The sequence below is a fragment of the Melanotaenia boesemani genome, chromosome 16 (assembly GCF_017639745.1).
Source record: "Melanotaenia boesemani isolate fMelBoe1 chromosome 16, fMelBoe1.pri, whole genome shotgun sequence".
Lineage (NCBI taxonomy): Eukaryota > Metazoa > Chordata > Actinopteri > Atheriniformes > Melanotaeniidae > Melanotaenia > Melanotaenia boesemani.
In genome coordinates this window covers 22,907,623-22,925,982 of record NC_055697.1, presented here as the reverse complement: position 1 = coordinate 22,925,982, position 18,360 = coordinate 22,907,623, and the positions used below count along the sequence as shown (strand labels likewise).

General features: G+C 38.7%; 1 protein-coding gene across 4 annotated transcripts in view; it reads left to right on the top strand.

Moving 5' to 3' along the window:
- Nucleotides 1-18,360, top strand: part of LOC121655812 (equilibrative nucleoside transporter 1-like) — a 43,309-nt gene extending 24,949 nt beyond the window's left edge. For 3 of the 4 annotated variants that reach the window (XM_042010661.1, XM_042010662.1, XM_042010660.1), the window contains exons 2-13: nt 4,875-4,957; nt 5,117-5,198; nt 6,024-6,190; nt 7,890-8,029; nt 9,067-9,201; nt 10,906-11,003; nt 11,232-11,313; nt 11,991-12,076; nt 13,184-13,292; nt 13,524-13,609; nt 15,608-15,807; nt 16,608-18,360. In XM_042010661.1, coding sequence (XP_041866595.1) covers nt 4,929-4,957; nt 5,117-5,198; nt 6,024-6,190; nt 7,890-8,029; nt 9,067-9,201; nt 10,906-11,003; nt 11,232-11,313; nt 11,991-12,076; nt 13,184-13,292; nt 13,524-13,609; nt 15,608-15,807; nt 16,608-16,719 — 1,326 coding nt within the window. In that variant the 5' untranslated portion in view covers nt 4,875-4,928 and the 3' untranslated portion in view covers nt 16,720-18,360. Of the gene's footprint in view, nt 1-3,915; nt 4,012-4,874; nt 4,958-5,116; nt 5,199-6,023; nt 6,191-7,889; nt 8,030-9,066; nt 9,202-10,905; nt 11,004-11,231; nt 11,314-11,990; nt 12,077-13,183; nt 13,293-13,523; nt 13,610-15,607; nt 15,808-16,607 lie in introns of those variants that run through there. The other variant, XM_042010659.1, reaches the window with a different exon arrangement.

Here is an 18,360-nt window from a genome sequence, read left to right as displayed (position 1 = left end):
CTTTCATGTTTGTATGACTCAAATCTGGCTGTCTATATATGAAAGATGCAGGATCTTCTAACCTTGTGCAGAAAAAGGAGGGTGGGTGGACCAAATGTGCTCTCCAGGGTTGAATTTGGTCTGCCTTTCATGTCTTTGGGCCTTCCTGCTTTCTCCATTGTTTTTTTTTTTTTTTTTTTTTTTTTTTTTACACTTTATTTTTGTGTTTCCAGGAATTTATAAACAAAGCAGTAAGTAACAAGTTACAGAAATACAAAATTTTCCTGGCATCGTACCGTTTATCCAAAATAACAACAAACTTATCAAAATAAAACAGACAGACCAAAAAGCAACAAAAGCACACAAGTAAAAGAAAAACAGATAGTAAATAAATAAATAGCTAGGGGAGGGGATTATAAACCTGAATATAAATATTCACAATAATTCCTGATCATTCAAATTAAATATATGTTGTCAACTCCCTTTGCCAAGTAAGAATTCCACTTTTCCCAAAGAACATCACATTTATCCTTCTGGAGCCTCAGGCTCAGAGTCATACATTCCATACTTTGTATGTACCTGATTATAGTTATCCATTGGCTAATAGTGGGGGGATCCTTACTAAGCCACTGTCTTGTTATAGCCTTTTTACTTGTTACCATAAAAATCTTAAGGAGGTATCTATCATTCTTGGGTAGGCTAGGGTCAATATACCCCAAGTAGAGTGAAATACATGTGAAGTCAATACTGTAACCCAGAACGTCTGCAATGATGGTATGGACATCCTCCCAGAAGGGCTTAATAACAGGGCAATTCCAAAATATGTGTGAATGGTCTGCTGGGGAGTGTCCACATCCCCTCCAACATTGAAGTTGGGCTCCAGTTTGTTTACTAATTTGTTTTGGGGTTAAAAAAAATCTTACAAGGTTTTTCCATGAGAAGTCTCTCCAGGTCTGTGAAACAGTAGTTGTAATCTGTGTGTTAATTATATTTATCCATTGCTCTGGAGAGATTGCTAATCCCAGCTCCTCTTCCCATTTTACCTTTATGTAAGTAATTGAGTGGCCCCTGAGATCAATTATATGCCTATATAGTTGACCTATAATTTTTCTAGATAATTTTTTATTGTAGGCACTGATAAACATTTGTGTGATACCTGATAAATTTTTTGGGATATGCCCTTTCATGTTTTTATCAAAGTAATGTCTAAGTTGAAGATATCTATAAAAATCTTGTCTAATCAGACCAAATCTTTCTGACATTGTCTTGAAGTCTATGAAATCCTGATCTTCTACCATTAAACGCAGTGCTGTAATTCCCTGTCTTTCCCATTGGACCGCACCTCCGGAAGCTATAGCCAGTTTAAAAACTGGGTCATATACTGGCCAAGTCAAGATCAGGATTTCTCTCTGAATTTTAAGTTGCCTTACTGTTCTAAACCAGATATCAATAGAAAAATTAACCAGTTGGCTCTCAATATCACAGTATTTGGCCGCCTGTGGACATCCCAGCAGACTCTGTAAGGGTCTTTCCAATAAAGACGACTCCAGAACTTTCCATTTTGTCCAAATTTCTTGGTTGCACCAAAGGATGAGAGGTCTGATCTGTGCTGCTAGATAATAATCTTTTAGGCTTGGTAGGCCCATCCCTCCTTTTAATTTAGGTAATTGCAGTGTTTTATATCTCACCCTTGGGGTCTTACCACTCCAAATAAATCGGGAGATTACTTTGTCCCATTCACTAAACTGAGTGTCAGATATATAAATCGGTAAGGACTGGAATAAATAAAGGAGTCTGGGTAAGACGTTTGTTTTTATAACCCTAACTCTACTCCCAATGTCCAGGGGTAGATGAGCCCATCTGTCAAGATCCTCTTTTATTACTTTGCTAACGTTTACATAATTTTCAGAATACAGCTGATTATTATCTTTTGTTAGGTTTACTCCTAAGTACTTAATGACTGAGGAGTCCCAATTAAAATTGTATTTGTTTTTTAAAGCTGATGAGGGGATGAAGTTAAATGTCAAAGATTGAGTTTTATTAATATTTAGAGTATAGCCTGACAAGGTTCCATATCTCTCCAACAGGTCCATTAATCTGGGAACTCCCAGTTCTGGATTCTTTAAACTTACTAGTACGTCGTCCGCATAAAGGCATATTTTATATTCTACATCTCTTACTATGATACCCTCTAAGGTTGGATCCTGCCTTATGGCTTGAGCAAGTGGTTCAATGAATAAATTAAATAGAACAGGGCTTGCCGGACAGCCCTGGCGGCAGCCACGTTGCAGATGTATAGGTTTAGAGAGGCCCCCATTTACTTTAATTCTAGCTATAGGGGCGGTGTACAAAGTTCTTATATTCTGAATAAATTTTCCATGAAAACCGAATTTGCCCATAACTTTATAGAGGAAATCCCATCCCACTGAATCAAAAGCCTTTTCTGCATCCAAGCTCAGTAGTATAGCCCCTTGTTTTCCTCTTTGTATATGTTCAATAATGTGAAGTGTCCTTCTAATATTATCCTGAGTCTGCCTACCTTTAATAAAACCCGACTGGTCTTCATCAATCAAAGAGGGCATAAATTCCTCAATTCTTTTTGTTAGAATAGATGCATATATTTTATAATCTTGGTTCAAAACACTAATAGGTCTATATGCACCACATTCGGTTAAGTCCTTACCCTCCTTCGGAATCAACGAGATTGCAGCCTCCCTCCAAGAAGGAGGGAGAACACCTTCACGAAGTGTATAATTAAAACTCCTTTGTAGTAACGGTATTAGCTGCTCCCTGAATGATCGATACCATTCTCCCGGGAATCCATCAGTCCCCGGTGACTTACCTAACCTCAAAGAGGAAATGGCCCTATCAATTTCCGCTGTTGTTATATCTTTCATTAGTTTTTCATTTTGTAGTTTACCGAGGGAGGGCAAGTCACATTGATCTAAAAATTCCTCAATCTTGCCTAGATCTAGTGTTGTGGGTTGGGTATACAAAGCCTGGTAAAAGGGTTGAATTTGGTCTGCCTTTCATGTCTTTGGGCCTTCCTGCTTTCTCCATTGTTGTCTTTGCTGTGATGAAAACTAACACTGTATCTAATTATTGCAAACACATAAGATGTATTTTGTTTCTTCTTTGTAAAATATGTCTAAATTAGGTTGAAATTAATGGTTAAAAATGGTTCAAAGCTGATGGGAATTGACAAGCACAAACAGAAAAAGGGATTTCTTAGAAAATCATTGATTCTCAAAATCACTTAAGGGTGTCCTATTTATATTAGCTTATCTCCACAAGTACAATTCCTTTAATTACTTGTTGCATTTAAGTTCTCATAAGCATTTAGTTACTGAGAAAACCTAAAAGTAGCCCTTTGTCCTTTAGCTTGATTTGATGCCATACTACTTCTTTTTTTATTTTTTGTTTATTTTTTTCAGAACATGTGTGGGAATTGGGCTATTTTGTTTGGAAAAGTTATCATACAGCTATTCAAGCACATGTACCTCATCTGGTTCAGAGGAAAACACACTCAGAGGGAGGGGAAACAGCATAAATAGAGTTAGAATTGTCAAGATGGACAGGGGAGGAATTGGGTAGGGTGCTTGATGCACCTATGAAAGGGTAGGGCAGTAGAATATGATTTACACGTAGGCTTGAAGGCAAAAATATTAGAAGTGCTGAGGAGGAACAGTGGGTGACACTATGTGAGAAATTATTTGGCATTTTAAACTTATTTTGCTCTGTTTACTGTTTTGCTAGTTAATCTAGGAGCTGGCATCTATATGCAGAGAATGCTGTGTGAATATAAATGTAAAACGGTAGAAGAAGGTGTGGTTCATGAAGAACAGGGTCTTTCAGGAAAGAGGAGGGATGAACTGTGATGCAAAGAGGGGGAGTTCCAAAAGCTGGGTGTCAACCCACTGACGGCTGTGTGGTATAAAATGAAGCTTTCACAGCCTGTCCAGCCCTTGTGTTAGTGATGCATCTGATAAGTAGGAAGAGGAATCCTCTGTTTGTGCTTGATATCTTCTCGCAGTAAGTTTTTTTTTGTGTGTGTGTGTGTGTGTGTGTGTTTTAATGACAGAGGATTGTCATGCTTTTATAATTTTGTTTATTTTGGTAAATTTAATAGTAATGCTATTCCCTGAGATGATGCACAATATGGAAAGATTTCTTTCAAATGTTTGTTGAATTAATATTTGATCACTTATTGCTCATAAGACTGGATTGTCTCACTCTGAACCATCTGAGGCTTGTTTCACGAAGTGAAAGTTAGTAAGTGGAAGTGTTGCTTCATCTTTATCTGAAGGTTTGAGGCCTTCTTACAACACTGCTGGCAAGAAGGTGCTGAAACTTTGGCTGAATTTAAATTGAAACTTTTAGTATTTTTTAATTGCTTTTGCCAGTAAAATCATATTTTAAAGTCAGTCATGGTCTTTGAAGGAAGGTGAAGGAAAAGTAAATGTTACCTAAGAAAGGTTGTACTCTAAAAGGTTGTATATTTACGGCATAGATCAATTAGCTAAACCTGAGTTTGTAAACTTATGACTTACCAACAACAAAGGTAAACAAGCTATTGTGTGCTTCTTTTTTTATTTGGCTGTGCAAATCCATCATTGCCTGTTTGGGCCGGCTTGTTCTGAACTCCTTGCTGCTTCTTTTGGCTCCTGATTTTATAAATTGTAGCCCAACCTGCACTGGGAAATAACAGTTGGTGAATTGATTAACCTACCGCGGTTTGTTATCCAGTTTATAAATACAATTAGTTAACAGTGGAAAAACATGTCTAAACACTTACTGTGCGTCACAACTAAGTGAAAAAAACAGAGAAGTGAAACACAAATGTTGACCAAAGAATTATAATTTAATTGGTATATATGTCTTTCTGTGCATTTCAGACCTGGTGCTACATCTATTAAGCTCTGAACACAACCTGCGACAGTGTTAGAACAATGACGGCCATCAACGTACCTCGGGACAAGTACGAAGAAATGTTTCTTTCTTTTTATGTTTTCATTTGTTCAAAATGAAGCTTGGATGACCTCCAGTAAATAAAGTAGTTGGAGATTGTTTGTTGATACAAAGATAAATGGTTTGATTGATGTACTTTCATGTAGATTTCCTTTTGCTGCTTTCCCAGATACAATGCAGTTTGGATCATTTTCTTCATCCTGGGCCTGGGAACCCTCTTACCATGGAATTTCTTCATGACAGCAACAATGGTAAGTTTGAGAACTTATTTAATCCTCTGAATGCGAGACTGTCTGCAGACAAATGCGAATAATAATTTAAGTTGGAGACTGACCCCTTTTTGATAGTTAATTGAGAAGTTGGGTTCCAGTTAAAAGGAAGGTCAGCTAGCTTAAAGGAAAATCTGTTTACCTTTCCTTCCAAACCTGCTTAGCTTCACTCAGTTTTGACTGAAATGACTAAATCAGGTGGATTTCTGTTGCATCTGTTTGGTCTCTTTTCATCCCAGTAATTCTTCTTCATCTTCAAAGAGTTAACTTCTAAAATGTGGAATCTTTTTTGTTTTATGAGTGACATAATGTGGACTTACCTTTAGAGAAAACTGTTGATGGTTAAGCTTAAAAGATAGATTTGTTATGACAGTAAATTGAAGTTGAAAAAGACACATTGGTGAAGAAGACATGAACCGGAAATTTAGCTATTTTATACACATATACTCTCAACTTTGTCATGGATATACAGCCAGTTATGAATTTATGTTTTATTTGACTCTATACGTCATTCAGCCAACCACTAACTGTTTTCTTTTGTAATGTACGCTCAGTTGGGTCTTCAGGGTTAAACTCGTGTGGGCTAATGCAAAACTCCTGCAACAAATCCTACAGTCATGAGTTAGAGATGCTTCTCATTACTAACCTTTTTATGTCTAAGGATGGCATAGATATTTAACTCATTGTGATTTGAGCGGTTGAATAAATTAAGAATACAAGCCTGCTATTTGCATCATGTGACACAAACCTGTGACTACATGTAACTTTATAGTAGCTGAATGTTCTTTCTCTCATGTTCTTCTTCAGTACTTTACCAACAGACTGAAAGACCCACCATCTGCCAATATGACTGCCAATCAGACTTTGGTGGACACTCGCAATGTGCTGGAGTCAAAGTTTAACAATGTGATGACGCTGTGTGCTATGGTACCTTTGCTCATTTTCACCTGCCTCAACTCCTTCATACACCAGAGGTACTCGCCCTCCTCCACACTGACATACACAGACACAAAGAAGACACTGATCCCACATGGATTTATTTATATTGCACAATTCAACAACTGGGAAGTTGATTGAAACAAAATGTACAATAAAAACAAGTTTGACACAACAGTAAAAGGTACATGCAGTTAATCAAAGTACTTTAGTGCTTTTTCCAGTGCAGGATTTAAGAGAAGCAAGAGCTGCGATAGACCTGCATTTCTTATGTATGTTGCATAAAGACTGGAAGCTGCTTCTTCCATGTTTAGTTCGATCTCTGTAGAGAGAAAGTCAGACCTGTTCCAGATAAGAAGGTTCATAACTTAACAGCAGATGTGAAATGTATTTTGGTCCCAAGCCATTTAAAGCTCTATAAAGCAACAATGGTGTTATGAAATCAGCTCCGTGACAGAGAACAAGCCATTGTAGAGAAGTCAGACCTGGAAAGTTATCACCCGCTTCTCTGGTCTTTGGGAGAATTCGAGCAACAACAATCTGAATGAGCTGCAGCTGTTTGATAAATCTTTTAGACAGACCACTGTTAATCAAGCCTGCTAAAGATAAATGCATGGACCAGCTTTTCTAAATCACTCTGAGATATTAGTACTTTAATCCTTGTAATATCCTTCAGGCTGACTTTGTAAACGGCTTGATAAAGCTGTTGTGTCCCCAAACAGTTTACATTAACTTTATCCTGGGACTCTGGCTTGAAATGGGGGAACAAATTATTTTTAAATACCTGAAGAAAGTCTGCAGCATTCATTGTTTACTTGCTGGACAATGTTTAACCATATGCGTGCAAAGAAATACTCCCTTGCTTTTCCAGCCAGCGAATGTCTCAAAAATGTTTTTAGTTACTCTTGGAAAGTGGATGCTCAGCAGCTGATTTGTTTTTTATTCAAGAATATTACGTACAACCCGAGACATTTGATTACAAAGCATCAACTTTCTTCAGGGTCTTTCCTGCCCTTTCTCCCTGCTCCCTCCAATAAGTCCTTATAACGCGATCCCTGTTACGTGAATGCATATCTAAATGTCTTTGTCCGTGTTTGCTTTAATTAGAGTCAGATTTGGGGGTCTGGTATGAGCTCGTACTGTGCAAAAACACACCCAGGAATGCTATTTATGTTCTCTGCTTACTCCACTCTCCTTCTTCACCTTTTTTTGTCCTGCTTATTCACCGTATTTTATTTCTGCTTTCTGCTTACTTCTGCTTTTCTCCTATTCCTTTTTTGTGTGTGTATCCAGAAACAAATCTTGCTCATTAGAAGAGTCTCAAGCATTATTTCCCACTTGTTACAGTTTTTTTTTTGTTGTTGGACTTTATCTTTTAAAAAGTTCATAATTGATTAATCTGAACAATGAAACCATTTACAGTATCACAGAAGTGCAAATATTTTATTCTATCTTTTCATGGGCCAACACTATAGAAATTAAACTTTGACATACAGAATATGAAAGTTTACTTTCTATAGTTTGGTGTAGTGTATTTCAAAGTTTCATTTCTATAGCGTTGACCCATGAAAAGATATAATAAAATATTTGTAAAAATGTGAGGGGTGTTCTCACTTCTGTGAGATACTGTAACTTTTAAATGGCTATGGCTTATTTTCTTGGTCGATGCTTGTGCAAAAACTGATGTTGTGCATTATTAATTTTTTTTTTTACGTTTTATTTCCTGTGTGTGTTTAGGATTCCTCAGAAGCTGCGGATCTCGGGCAGCTTGACAGTCATCCTGGTGGTTTTCATGCTAACAGCGATACTTGTCAAAGTGGATGTGGCCCCGCTCCCCTTCTTCGTCCTCACTATGATCAAAATTGTCTGCATCAATTGTGAGTTGTGGTTTTATTTACGGTGTGTAGATGATAGCCTGCATTGCTAACCAGTGTCAACTTCATTAGCCTTCGGTAGCATTAGGACCAGTTACTAAACATTACATGGTATCGTGTTTGCTGTTTATCATCAATATCTTTAATGGAAAGTCTTCTGTTTTCTACACCTTTCTATTAGTCTTTTTAAATTGTAAAATCTAAAGCAACTTATCAGCAGCTACCTTTCCTCTCTCTGGACTTCTGTAATAATCTTGTTGGATGCTTTGCCTGTGGTTTTAACTAATGAGGGGCCCCACCTTTCTCCCCGCCGCCGCACTCTGCATGTTATGGTTTGCAGATTTAGTTAAGAAAATTTGATGTTGTCCATGTGAAACTATTTGATTCTCGGCATTTTGAAGGCGTGGCGCTAACATTATAGCCGTGGCTGAGTCCACGTAGGGAAACACTGAACATTGTGACCAAAGCATTGCAGCATTGCAGCCTTGGTGACAAGTGGCAGTAACTGCAGGGCTCTCTTGTTTCTGTGTGTCTTTTCCCTTTTTAGTCACACTCCTATTCACTGTGATGAGAAAAGTTCACACTCATACAGTACATAGCTTCATACCATGCTGAGCTTCTCAACACAGTCTGAAGTCTCACTCTGGTTGTTTATTTGCACTGAGTCACTGAGCAGCAGGGATAAGCTCACCCCCCTCCTTAACCCCTGTGGACTGGTCCTGACCGCCAAGTTCTCATGTGGAACAGCCCATGGTGTTTTGTTTTGGAGGAGAGGATGGGGCGACCTTAAAGCTTTGATATTTACATCGGCACTTCCCTCCTAATGGCTGTGTCACAGGATTTCTGCAACTAGCTCAAAAATTGTAATGTGTGGTGTGGTATAAGTTCTGCTTTAACAGGCTGCAACTTTGAGTTCAGACATTTGTGAAAGTTTAAATCTTGTCTGCTATGAAACATTGTCTTTAAATTTTGTGACACAATGACTTTTAAATATGCTTGCTAAATTAAAGCTCTTGGTTTTGTTTTCTGTCCTTTACCAGCGTTTGGAGCGATTCTTCAGGGCAGTCTGTTCGGGCTGGCAGGGATTCTGCCTGCCTCCTACACCACTCCCATCATGAGCGGACAGGGCCTGGCCGGCACCTTCGCTGCCGTCTCCATGATCTGCGCACTGGCCAGTACGTCTCACGCACACACAAAGCACATGCACACCTCCTCTGTAATAAAACGGCTGATGTCCAAGTAATTCGGGAAAATGGCAACTAATAGGAGCATTAACATACATGTTTGATGGATAATTTTAACAAATTAATCAAGCATTATGTATCCCATATTAGAAAACAGCTTAAAACTTAAGTCATACAAATGTTTATTAAATGTACTAAGTGATGAACTTTGTTCCGATTAATAATCAGCCACATGCCAGTGACTAACCATAAGTTCACTTCTATGAAATGAACTTCCTCAGCCGAATTGCGCTCAATAAAGACCTCTTACATCAAATCTGGCTTTCTAGGAATGCTGGAAGAACTTTGTCCTGAAGCATTGATAGTTTGAACTGAATATAGTTGTTGGATCAGTTAGATGTAGTTTTTCTATCAATTTGCCACCTCATTACAACAGTTAATTAGCTTCTTAGCTTCAAGAGGCAGCTAAATTAAATCAAAGGCAATTCATTACTCCCCATTTTCTGGCATTGGCTGAATAGTCAGTTGATTTTCCTGGGCCCTGTTTACACGACGGCGTTGTATTTGAAAAAGTATGAAAAATACCTCAGTGCAGATGGAAAACGCAAATAGGACAGGAAACGATGTAGTGTGCATGTAGTGGGTGGTGAAACCTTTCAAAGACACATGCACTGTGTGCTCTACATTCACATCAGACCTGAAAACATGCAGTAACTAGTGATGTTATGTCTGATACAAAAGCCACAAAGTCTGCATGGAGTAAAGGGGGCGTGTCCAAATGAAGCCCGGAGCGAGGCATGTATTATTTTCCTGAATATCACACGACCAAAAGACAAATGAGACCTTTTTCTTTATTCACGTGAGTGCCTCGTTGTGTGATTCAGGCTGCTGAAAAAGCCGCGGAAAATGCAAGAAATGCTCTGTGTAATTCAAGGGGACAGTGAGGCGATACATCACATGCAGCACTGACGAAAGATGATGATATGACATATTCCAATAAGATAAAATATAACGATATATATATATATATATAAAGATAGATAAATTTATTCATATATTTTAATATATTTATAGATTTTTTTACAGTACAGTTGTATCATTATGTTTACATATGGCTAGAAAGACTCAGCACATTCACGGAGCTTCATCACACCATCACTAACAGTAACTGCTGCTTGTATAGAAGTGCATTGGTTATCTAGTGCAGCCTTTCTCAGAACTCGGGGTTCAAAGATCTTGTCTTAACGTTTGAGAACAGCTGATCTAGCAGATGGAATCTAAGCGTCTTTGTCGGCGGAATCAAGGTTTTGCTTTAAGAGACCATAAAGAACTTTAAAGATTCAGCAGCACAAACACAACACGGAGGTCGGCTATTGTTGCTTTGTCGTGCTGTTCGCGGGTGTAAACAGGGCCTGAGTACGCAAATGCAAAATGACATGACAGATGTAATGCTCACCGAAAGATTCCAGCTTGTGTTTACACAGACAGAACTCACCTTGTGTTTTCGAGAGAATTTCGCTCTATGGTTGGTCAACCTTTGCAGTTTTGTCCAGCTAAAACTTTGTTACGAGAGGCCAAAACCTTTGTGTTTTACTGTCTCATCGATGTCGTGTAAATGAGTAGATTTGGCAGTTGACAGGATTTTTTTATAGGAACACAAAGTGTTAACAGTTTTTTTGTATCTTTTGTTTTCAGCTGGATCTAAACTGCAGGACAGTGCTTTTGGATACTTCATCACAGCCTGTGTTGTTATTCTTCTGGCCATAATGTCCTACCTCACTTTACCCAAGATGGTAAAACCCCTGCAGCCAGTTTGCTCTACATAACTTCAGAAACTTTTTATGGATCAGTTTTCCTATTTTCCTTAATGAATCTGTCAGAAACTCTTTATTTTTTGGAAATTTCTTTGTACTGTAGAAAGTTAATGTTTTAGTGATCACACGTAACCGTTGTCTCCCTCATCTCATTCTTCTGCTGGCTTCTTGGAAGTGGCTCATTATGGCTGCTGTTTTCCTTAACAGGAGTTCTTCCAGTACTACATGGAGAGTAATGGCTCCAAACAATCTGTTGACGAGGAGAACAAGATGGATTTACTCAAAAAAGGTACACAAATAATTGTTACAGGCCTGTTCTGTCATGAGTGCTGAAGATATTTAATGTGGGCTGTCCAGGTTGAGCAATAAATACCCACAAACACCTGCTTCATCTGAAACGGATCCAGTATTTTTTTCTAAGTTGCAGATTTTACTACCAGGTTTTTATCACTGTTAGCCGCTAAAACATGAAATTCTTGCTGAATGTTTTTATTGAAATCATTTCTTTTGGAATTGAAGTTCAGATTTCTTGCCACGTTTTTGTTTGCACAGACTTGTTCCTTTCTATTTATCTAATATTGGAAGTCATCCATTACTAAACTTGGAGACATTAACCCCACCAAAGTCATGCAGCAGCCTGGTGCAGTGTTTTCCTTTCAGAGAAAAAAGGTGGAAAAATAACTATCTCATCATTTTGAGTCAGTGTTTCCTGGATTGTTTCCTTGTTAATTGTTCTCTTCACCACTGATAATTTAAACCCACTCTGAGTGTTTGGCTGTTTGTTGACAACTCACCTGCAGAGTGTGAGTCATGGGGGAGATTTTCTAGTATGTGAGGGTGTAATGGAAAGTCTAGTGCACACACCCACTCAAATGTGGCAATGATCCTTTTAAGTGTAACTTAACCATTTAAATGATAAACAGCTGTTTTTGTTTTTTTTTATGTTTGTTTTTGTTCATTTTTCAGAAAGTCCCGGAGAGAAGCGACCAGTGGTGAGTCTGATGGACGAGGAGACCAAACCCAGCGTCTCTGTGATTGCCATCTTCAAAAAGGTTCAAATGACTTCATTCTCACATTTATACTGAAAACAAAAAAGAAAATTTAGAATTTATTTCAGTCTAAACGTCTGGTTTCTGTTTACAGCATTTCCTTAATCATGTCACTCTAATAGTCAGTGTTTATTCAGTAACTAAAGTAAAAAACGTGACATGACTCAATCTCAAGTGTTTAACCACTCCAATTAATCTAATCCTCCATTAAAGTTTTTTTTCCCCTAACACACCCATTTTATGAGTCAGGAAGACTCTTATCCATGTGCAAATTTGCAAATGACCAGTGAAGTGTATGAAATGCTCTTTAGCTCCATACAAGAGCAAACACAAGAGGCTTTGATTGTTTTTGAAGTGGGGCTGAGTGAAAGTCCTGTAGTCAGTGTGTTATCTGCGTTACAAGGTTTTCTGCAGACAAGAGAACAGCAGCTGAGGTGTGGGGTGACAGCTAAAGAGATTTAAGCCGCCTCTTAATATACATAAGATTGTAAGTCTCATCTACATTTAGAATATTTCCGTTGCTTTACAGCCTGTCCAGCAGCTGTTTCAGTAAGCAGCTGATGCTGTCGCTCTCACAGCCTCTGACAAAAACTGCAAATATACATTTGCCTTGATATTTGTTGAATAGTTCGAATTAATGACCGTACTGAAACTTAACAATGTCAGGCAACTCATGAGTTTTCATTTAGACTTTTGCACTTTGATGAAACCCAAACTTAGCTGGTTTTTGTCAGGCTTTTACGTATGTTAACTCACCCTTTTTTTTCCAGGGTTCACATGTTTTTCAGTGCAGCCAAACTATCAATAAATCTTATCTACCCAGTTGTTTGTTTACAATATTTGGCACTGAAGCAGGTCTGAACTGATGACACAAATGCATGCCAGCACGTAAACCAGTTATTTTCCAGGGCTCAGCTCCTGATTTTAAATGCAGCATCATTATTACGTCGTCAAGTTAAAAGTCACCGAAATCTTTCTGAAAGTGCTGTAATCAGCAGAAGCTTTCCATCCACCCAGTCACCAGATATTATCAACTCCATTCAAACCACTTTTAAATGGATTTTCTGGTTTAGCGTCATATTGATCACCCTCTCCCTGTTCTCTCATCAGATATGGGTGATGGCTCTGTCTGTGTGTTGCATCTTCTGCGTCACCATTGGAACTTTTCCAGCCGTCACCGTTGAAGTCGAGTCGAAAATAGCAGACGGGAGTGCTTGGAGTGAGTCCAAATTTCGACTTTATGTAAAAAATGCCACCATTATAAAGTCAACAAGTAATTCTGAGAAACTGACTTCTGAAAGGGATAGTTGGGTAAGAAAAATACGGGTAAAAAAATCAGATTTTATTCCTGAGCCAACATGCCGCACATGTGTGATGATGTTTAGATTTATAAGACATCTGCTGGCATGTTGTTGTTAACAGCAGCTTGTTGGTTTTGATCCATTTTCAGAAACCTACTTCATCCCAGTGTCGTGTTTCCTCCTCTTCAACTTGATGGACTGGGCCGGTAGGAGCCTGACGGCCGTCTGCATGTGGGTCAGTAACAACACTGATACATAAATAAAATGTTTTGGGTAAAGAAAAAAGAATTTGTCTTACATCTGTGTGACAACGTGAAATTAAAACCTTGTTTATTCAGTCTTTGCAGAGCTAATGCATTCTACCAGCACTAAAAGCATCAGTAACAAACTTTAAGCGCACATCTTTAACAAAAAGAGTTTGTAGTAATAGCGGCGACCAGTGTGGGAACTTTGCCGTATAACAAACCGAACAATATTCTCTTGTTTATAAGCACTTAAGACTTAAAGACTCCATTTAAAAACAATGGTTTGCAAATGTTTAGGTGGATCTGCTGTAGCCCAGCGGGTGTGTGGCGTTGTGAACAAAAGATATACTTGTTGACAGTTTAATGGAGACCTCTGGCTGTATCAAATGTTTACCCATGAATAAATCCCTGTGTCATGAGACTAACAGGAGAAAAACAAAAAGCCTTTCAGAGTTTACAGTGAAATTACAGAACCATAGATTAGTTGCTGAGATCAGGAGTTTGTTTGGGAAGTGTGTGCTTGTGTGTTGCTTAGTGAGGGAAGTTTAATTAGGGGTCAAAAAAAGTCAAAGTGGGGTTTTGAAGGTCTGCTTTTTGGTTACATCTGCATGCCATGACCTCCTCAGTACTGCTTCATACGTGAGCTCAGTGCCTGTTAAAAGGCTGGAAAGCATTTCTGGACATTTTGGATTCTCATTGTTTTTTGGCTCTGGTGGGACGCCTCTAGCCAGATTTAATTATCCACACTGCCTCTAAAGCTAGGTTCACACTGCAGGCTGAAGTGACCCAAATCCCATTTTTTTGCCCCTATGCGACCTGTATCTGATCTTTTCATAACAGTCTGAACGACACAGATCCGATTTTTTCAATTGTGACCCAGGCCACTTGGATACGTGGTCCTAAATCCAGTACTATGATCTTTTGCCATGCGACCTCAGTCTGAACGGCCGGGTCGCATTAATCCGACCTGCACGTCACACACAACATTGTTTATAAATTCCTTATTTGTAAATCACTTTCTCACCACTCCTGACTGCAGCTCTGTACCCACGTTTCTGCGTATAGACGTTGCTGCCGCTGCACCACAGAATGCCATGGCCACAAATCTGGCTCTCCTCTTTTGTAATCTCCTCCTTAAAACGATGCCAGTGAAAATCTACTGGCTACGGTTGGACAATACCTTTAAAATGGCAACATACTCTCTGCTGTTACTGCAAACACGAAGACGTCACACGCACGCTCACGTCGTTGTGACTTCTATGCATGCGGGACACTTTTTGTGCGCATAAGATTCATACAGAAGATCACATACATCGCATTTAACTGGAAATGTGAATGGACTCTCAAAAAAAATCCGATTTCACAAAAAAATCCTAATTGAGCATTAAGCCCTGCAATGTGAACCTGGCCTAATAGTCACAGGAATGAGCCTTTTTTTGTTAAATTTAACTTATACATTAAACTTCATACTAAAGTTTTCCTTTCCTCTTACCAGTCAAACGTTGGCTTCATTCCTGGAACAACATGCACTGATATCTTCAGAATAAATGAATGAAGAAGCCTAATTTCCTGTGATTGAGAGGATGTAATGTAATATAATCAAATGTGTACAAATTGAGCACAGTTGGCAGACACAGTCTGACCTGCAGAGGAATGTAGCTCCTGGGTGCCGATAACAGCAGTCAGCTGCTGCAGGAGCATGTGAGCACATTTATTATCATTAGACCACAGTGATCAGGATTCTCGGAGGTGCTCCAGGATCTTCAGGCAGTTGCATCTTTAAACGGCTAAATCATTTTCTAACAATATGAGATTTTATTACTGGTCATGAGAAAGATCAAATGAAGCAAGACAGTAGTGAAATTGTTTTAGTTTTTTATTTAACTGGTCTGCATCAGCCCATGTAACAATATCCAGAAAACAAACAGGAAACAGCTGGAAACTCAAAAACCTCCCTTTAACCTTTACCTCTGTGTTTCTGTGTCCAGCCGGGTAAAGACAGTGTTTGGCTTCCTGTCCTGGTTATTCTGCGAGTCATCTTCATCCCGCTCTTCATGCTGTGTAACGTCCAGCCTCGTCACCGCCTCCCGGTTGTATTCGAGCATGACGCGTGGTACATCTTCTTCATGATCCTCTTCTCCTTCTCCAACGGATACCTGGCCAGCCTCTGCATGTGCTTTGGACCCAAGTAAGAGCCTCACACATGCAGTACTCACACTAACAGGAAAAGTTAATTTCCTGTTAATGTGATGGATGAAAGCTCAATTTTGTTCCTGGACAGGATGAAATGCAGTTCTCATCCATCACTTTTTCAACATACCAACAGCATTATTCAAAGTTCTGTGTGGAGACACTAAACCTGGTAGCTTAGCATAAAGAATGGAAGGACGGGGAAACTCAAAACTACAAACTGATTCTTTTACATTTGCTTGTTTACAAATGAGATAAACAAGATAAATCAGTTAGCTTTTTTCCCTTGTTTCCTGTTTAACGCCAACCTGAGCCAACCAGCTTGGCTTGTACTGTCATACTTGTCATCAGGAAGTAGTTTGTTCAGAGCACAACATAATTTAACAAAACTGTAAGTGTGCCCACACACGCTCAAAGCAAAAACTCCATGACTACAAGCACAGGTTCTTACTGCTCGTCAAAATCTACTTTTTTGGATTATAATAGTTGCAACAGGAAGGATTTTTGCAAGTCTGGATGGCAAAAAAAAATAAACAAAAGTCAAATTTTTGCTCATGTGACCCTGAATCACACTTTGATATTGTTTGTGACGAGATCTGATCTGATTCTTGGAGGTGTCTCAGTCAGGATGCTAAAGGTTTTTACATGTCCTCATATAGATCAGCAGGTGATGTTCAGATATGTTGACTCCTGCAAGTCACAATCCTGAAGTTCTGCTTTGAGACAGATCTTTGTCCTCTCCTGTGATTTTACAGCCAATCATTTCTAATGATTTCTGCCTTTCTGTTGTCTCTGCAGGAAAGTGGCACAGCATGAGGCGGAGACGGCGGGTGCCATCATGGCCTTCTTCCTGTCCCTCGGCTTGGCGCTGGGCGCCGCAACCTCCTTCGCTTTCCGGGCAATGATCTAAAATCTCTTGAAAAGATGTAGATAAGACCACCTCGCCCTCATCAGCCGGCCTGGAATGAACAGACCTCAGTCTTCCACACGTGTCATATAGAGACTTCTTCACCCAGCAGGGGTTGAAACATGTTACTGAATATTTTTTATTATTATTATTTTCTCCAAACTCAGCAGCAAAAGAAATTTCCTGTATATTTTTTTTAATGAAGACCACTGATCAATCAAGTTGCTGAGTATAAATCAAAACCAAAAGTGTTTAAAAAAATAGTTTTAGTGGACTCAGATAGAAAAAAGCAGAAATCCTTCCAGCTGTGAGTAAAGTTGTTCCCACCAGTGTTTGTAAAGAACAGTTAGTATCCCACAGTATTCTGAACAGGATATAAAGCTAAATAATCTTTTTTTTTGTAGTAAGTTTTCTTGACTAGGAGCAGTCACATTTTTATAAACGAAAAGCTTTTAGATGGCTGGTAAATGCTTTAAAACGGGGTTGTCGGATGCTGCAGCTCAACCAGTCTACTTTTAAACCACCATGCTAAATTAGTAAACTGTGATCGTTACGTGGACGTTTACACATCAGGTATGAAAATGATACGTCATGCTGTGTTAAACAGTTTTTAACTGTGATCAAACCAAATACACAAAGACATGGTGGGGAAAATAACGAACTCTGAAGGGAAGCCATAATCCATCAAACACTTTCTGAACTGCTTCGCTCCGTTTCTGCTGTCAGTTTTCAGCTCCAGTTGGTTGTGTTCTTTAGCTTCCTCAGAACAAAGCAGTGTGAACTTGAAGAATGCAAAACCAAAAAAGAAAAGGATGAAGTTTCAATTGGTACTCCATAGTCTTAAGACTCTTACACACCAAGCTGAGTGCTGGCCATCAGTCAGTTTTTCTTTTAATGCATGAGTCCGTTAGTGTCCGTGAGCTCTGTGGTGTTCATGTTACACATAGTTTTAAATGCTTCGTTAAAGGTTTAATATAAAGAATAATGAGTTAATTAAAATTGAAAATTGGTTTTGAGTCTGTACATGTTAAATATGTCAGATGTTTAAACCTTTAAAACTGAACTAATTATCTGAATATTTTCAAACATGGTTTATTTCATTATTCTGGTCGAGTTTTTCTCTCTATATCATGGCCTTTTGTGTAGTTCATGGTCTTTACAGAAGTGCCATTTTTGTGTTCCCTCACAGGGTTACTATGGGAGACGACGCAGTGGGGATTCATAGTTTGGTGTGTAAGAGTCTTTACTGATTCACTTCAGTTGTTTCTGATAAGGTCATAAGCAGCTGGGATAATACATCAGTTTGACTTGAATGGAACAATTTTCTGTTGACATTTTTGGTGGATATTAAGTTGTTTTTTTGTTTTTTATTTGGTGCTGTTACTGATAAAACAAAGGAATAATACCACCATGTGTTCTAAAAGCAACATCAATATGCAAAATACATGCAGCTGTTAATTAAAAATTACATGTGCCATTGTGCAAAGTGATTAGCAGTATTTTTAAATCTCACTCAGTGAAGATTAGTTTCAATTGAATCTCACTTGAAGATAAGTTTGGTACCAGAAGAAGTTCTTATATTTGTTGGGGATTAGAGGGCTGACCATGTGTTTTTGTTTATATGCATTTTGGGGCCTTTTTTTT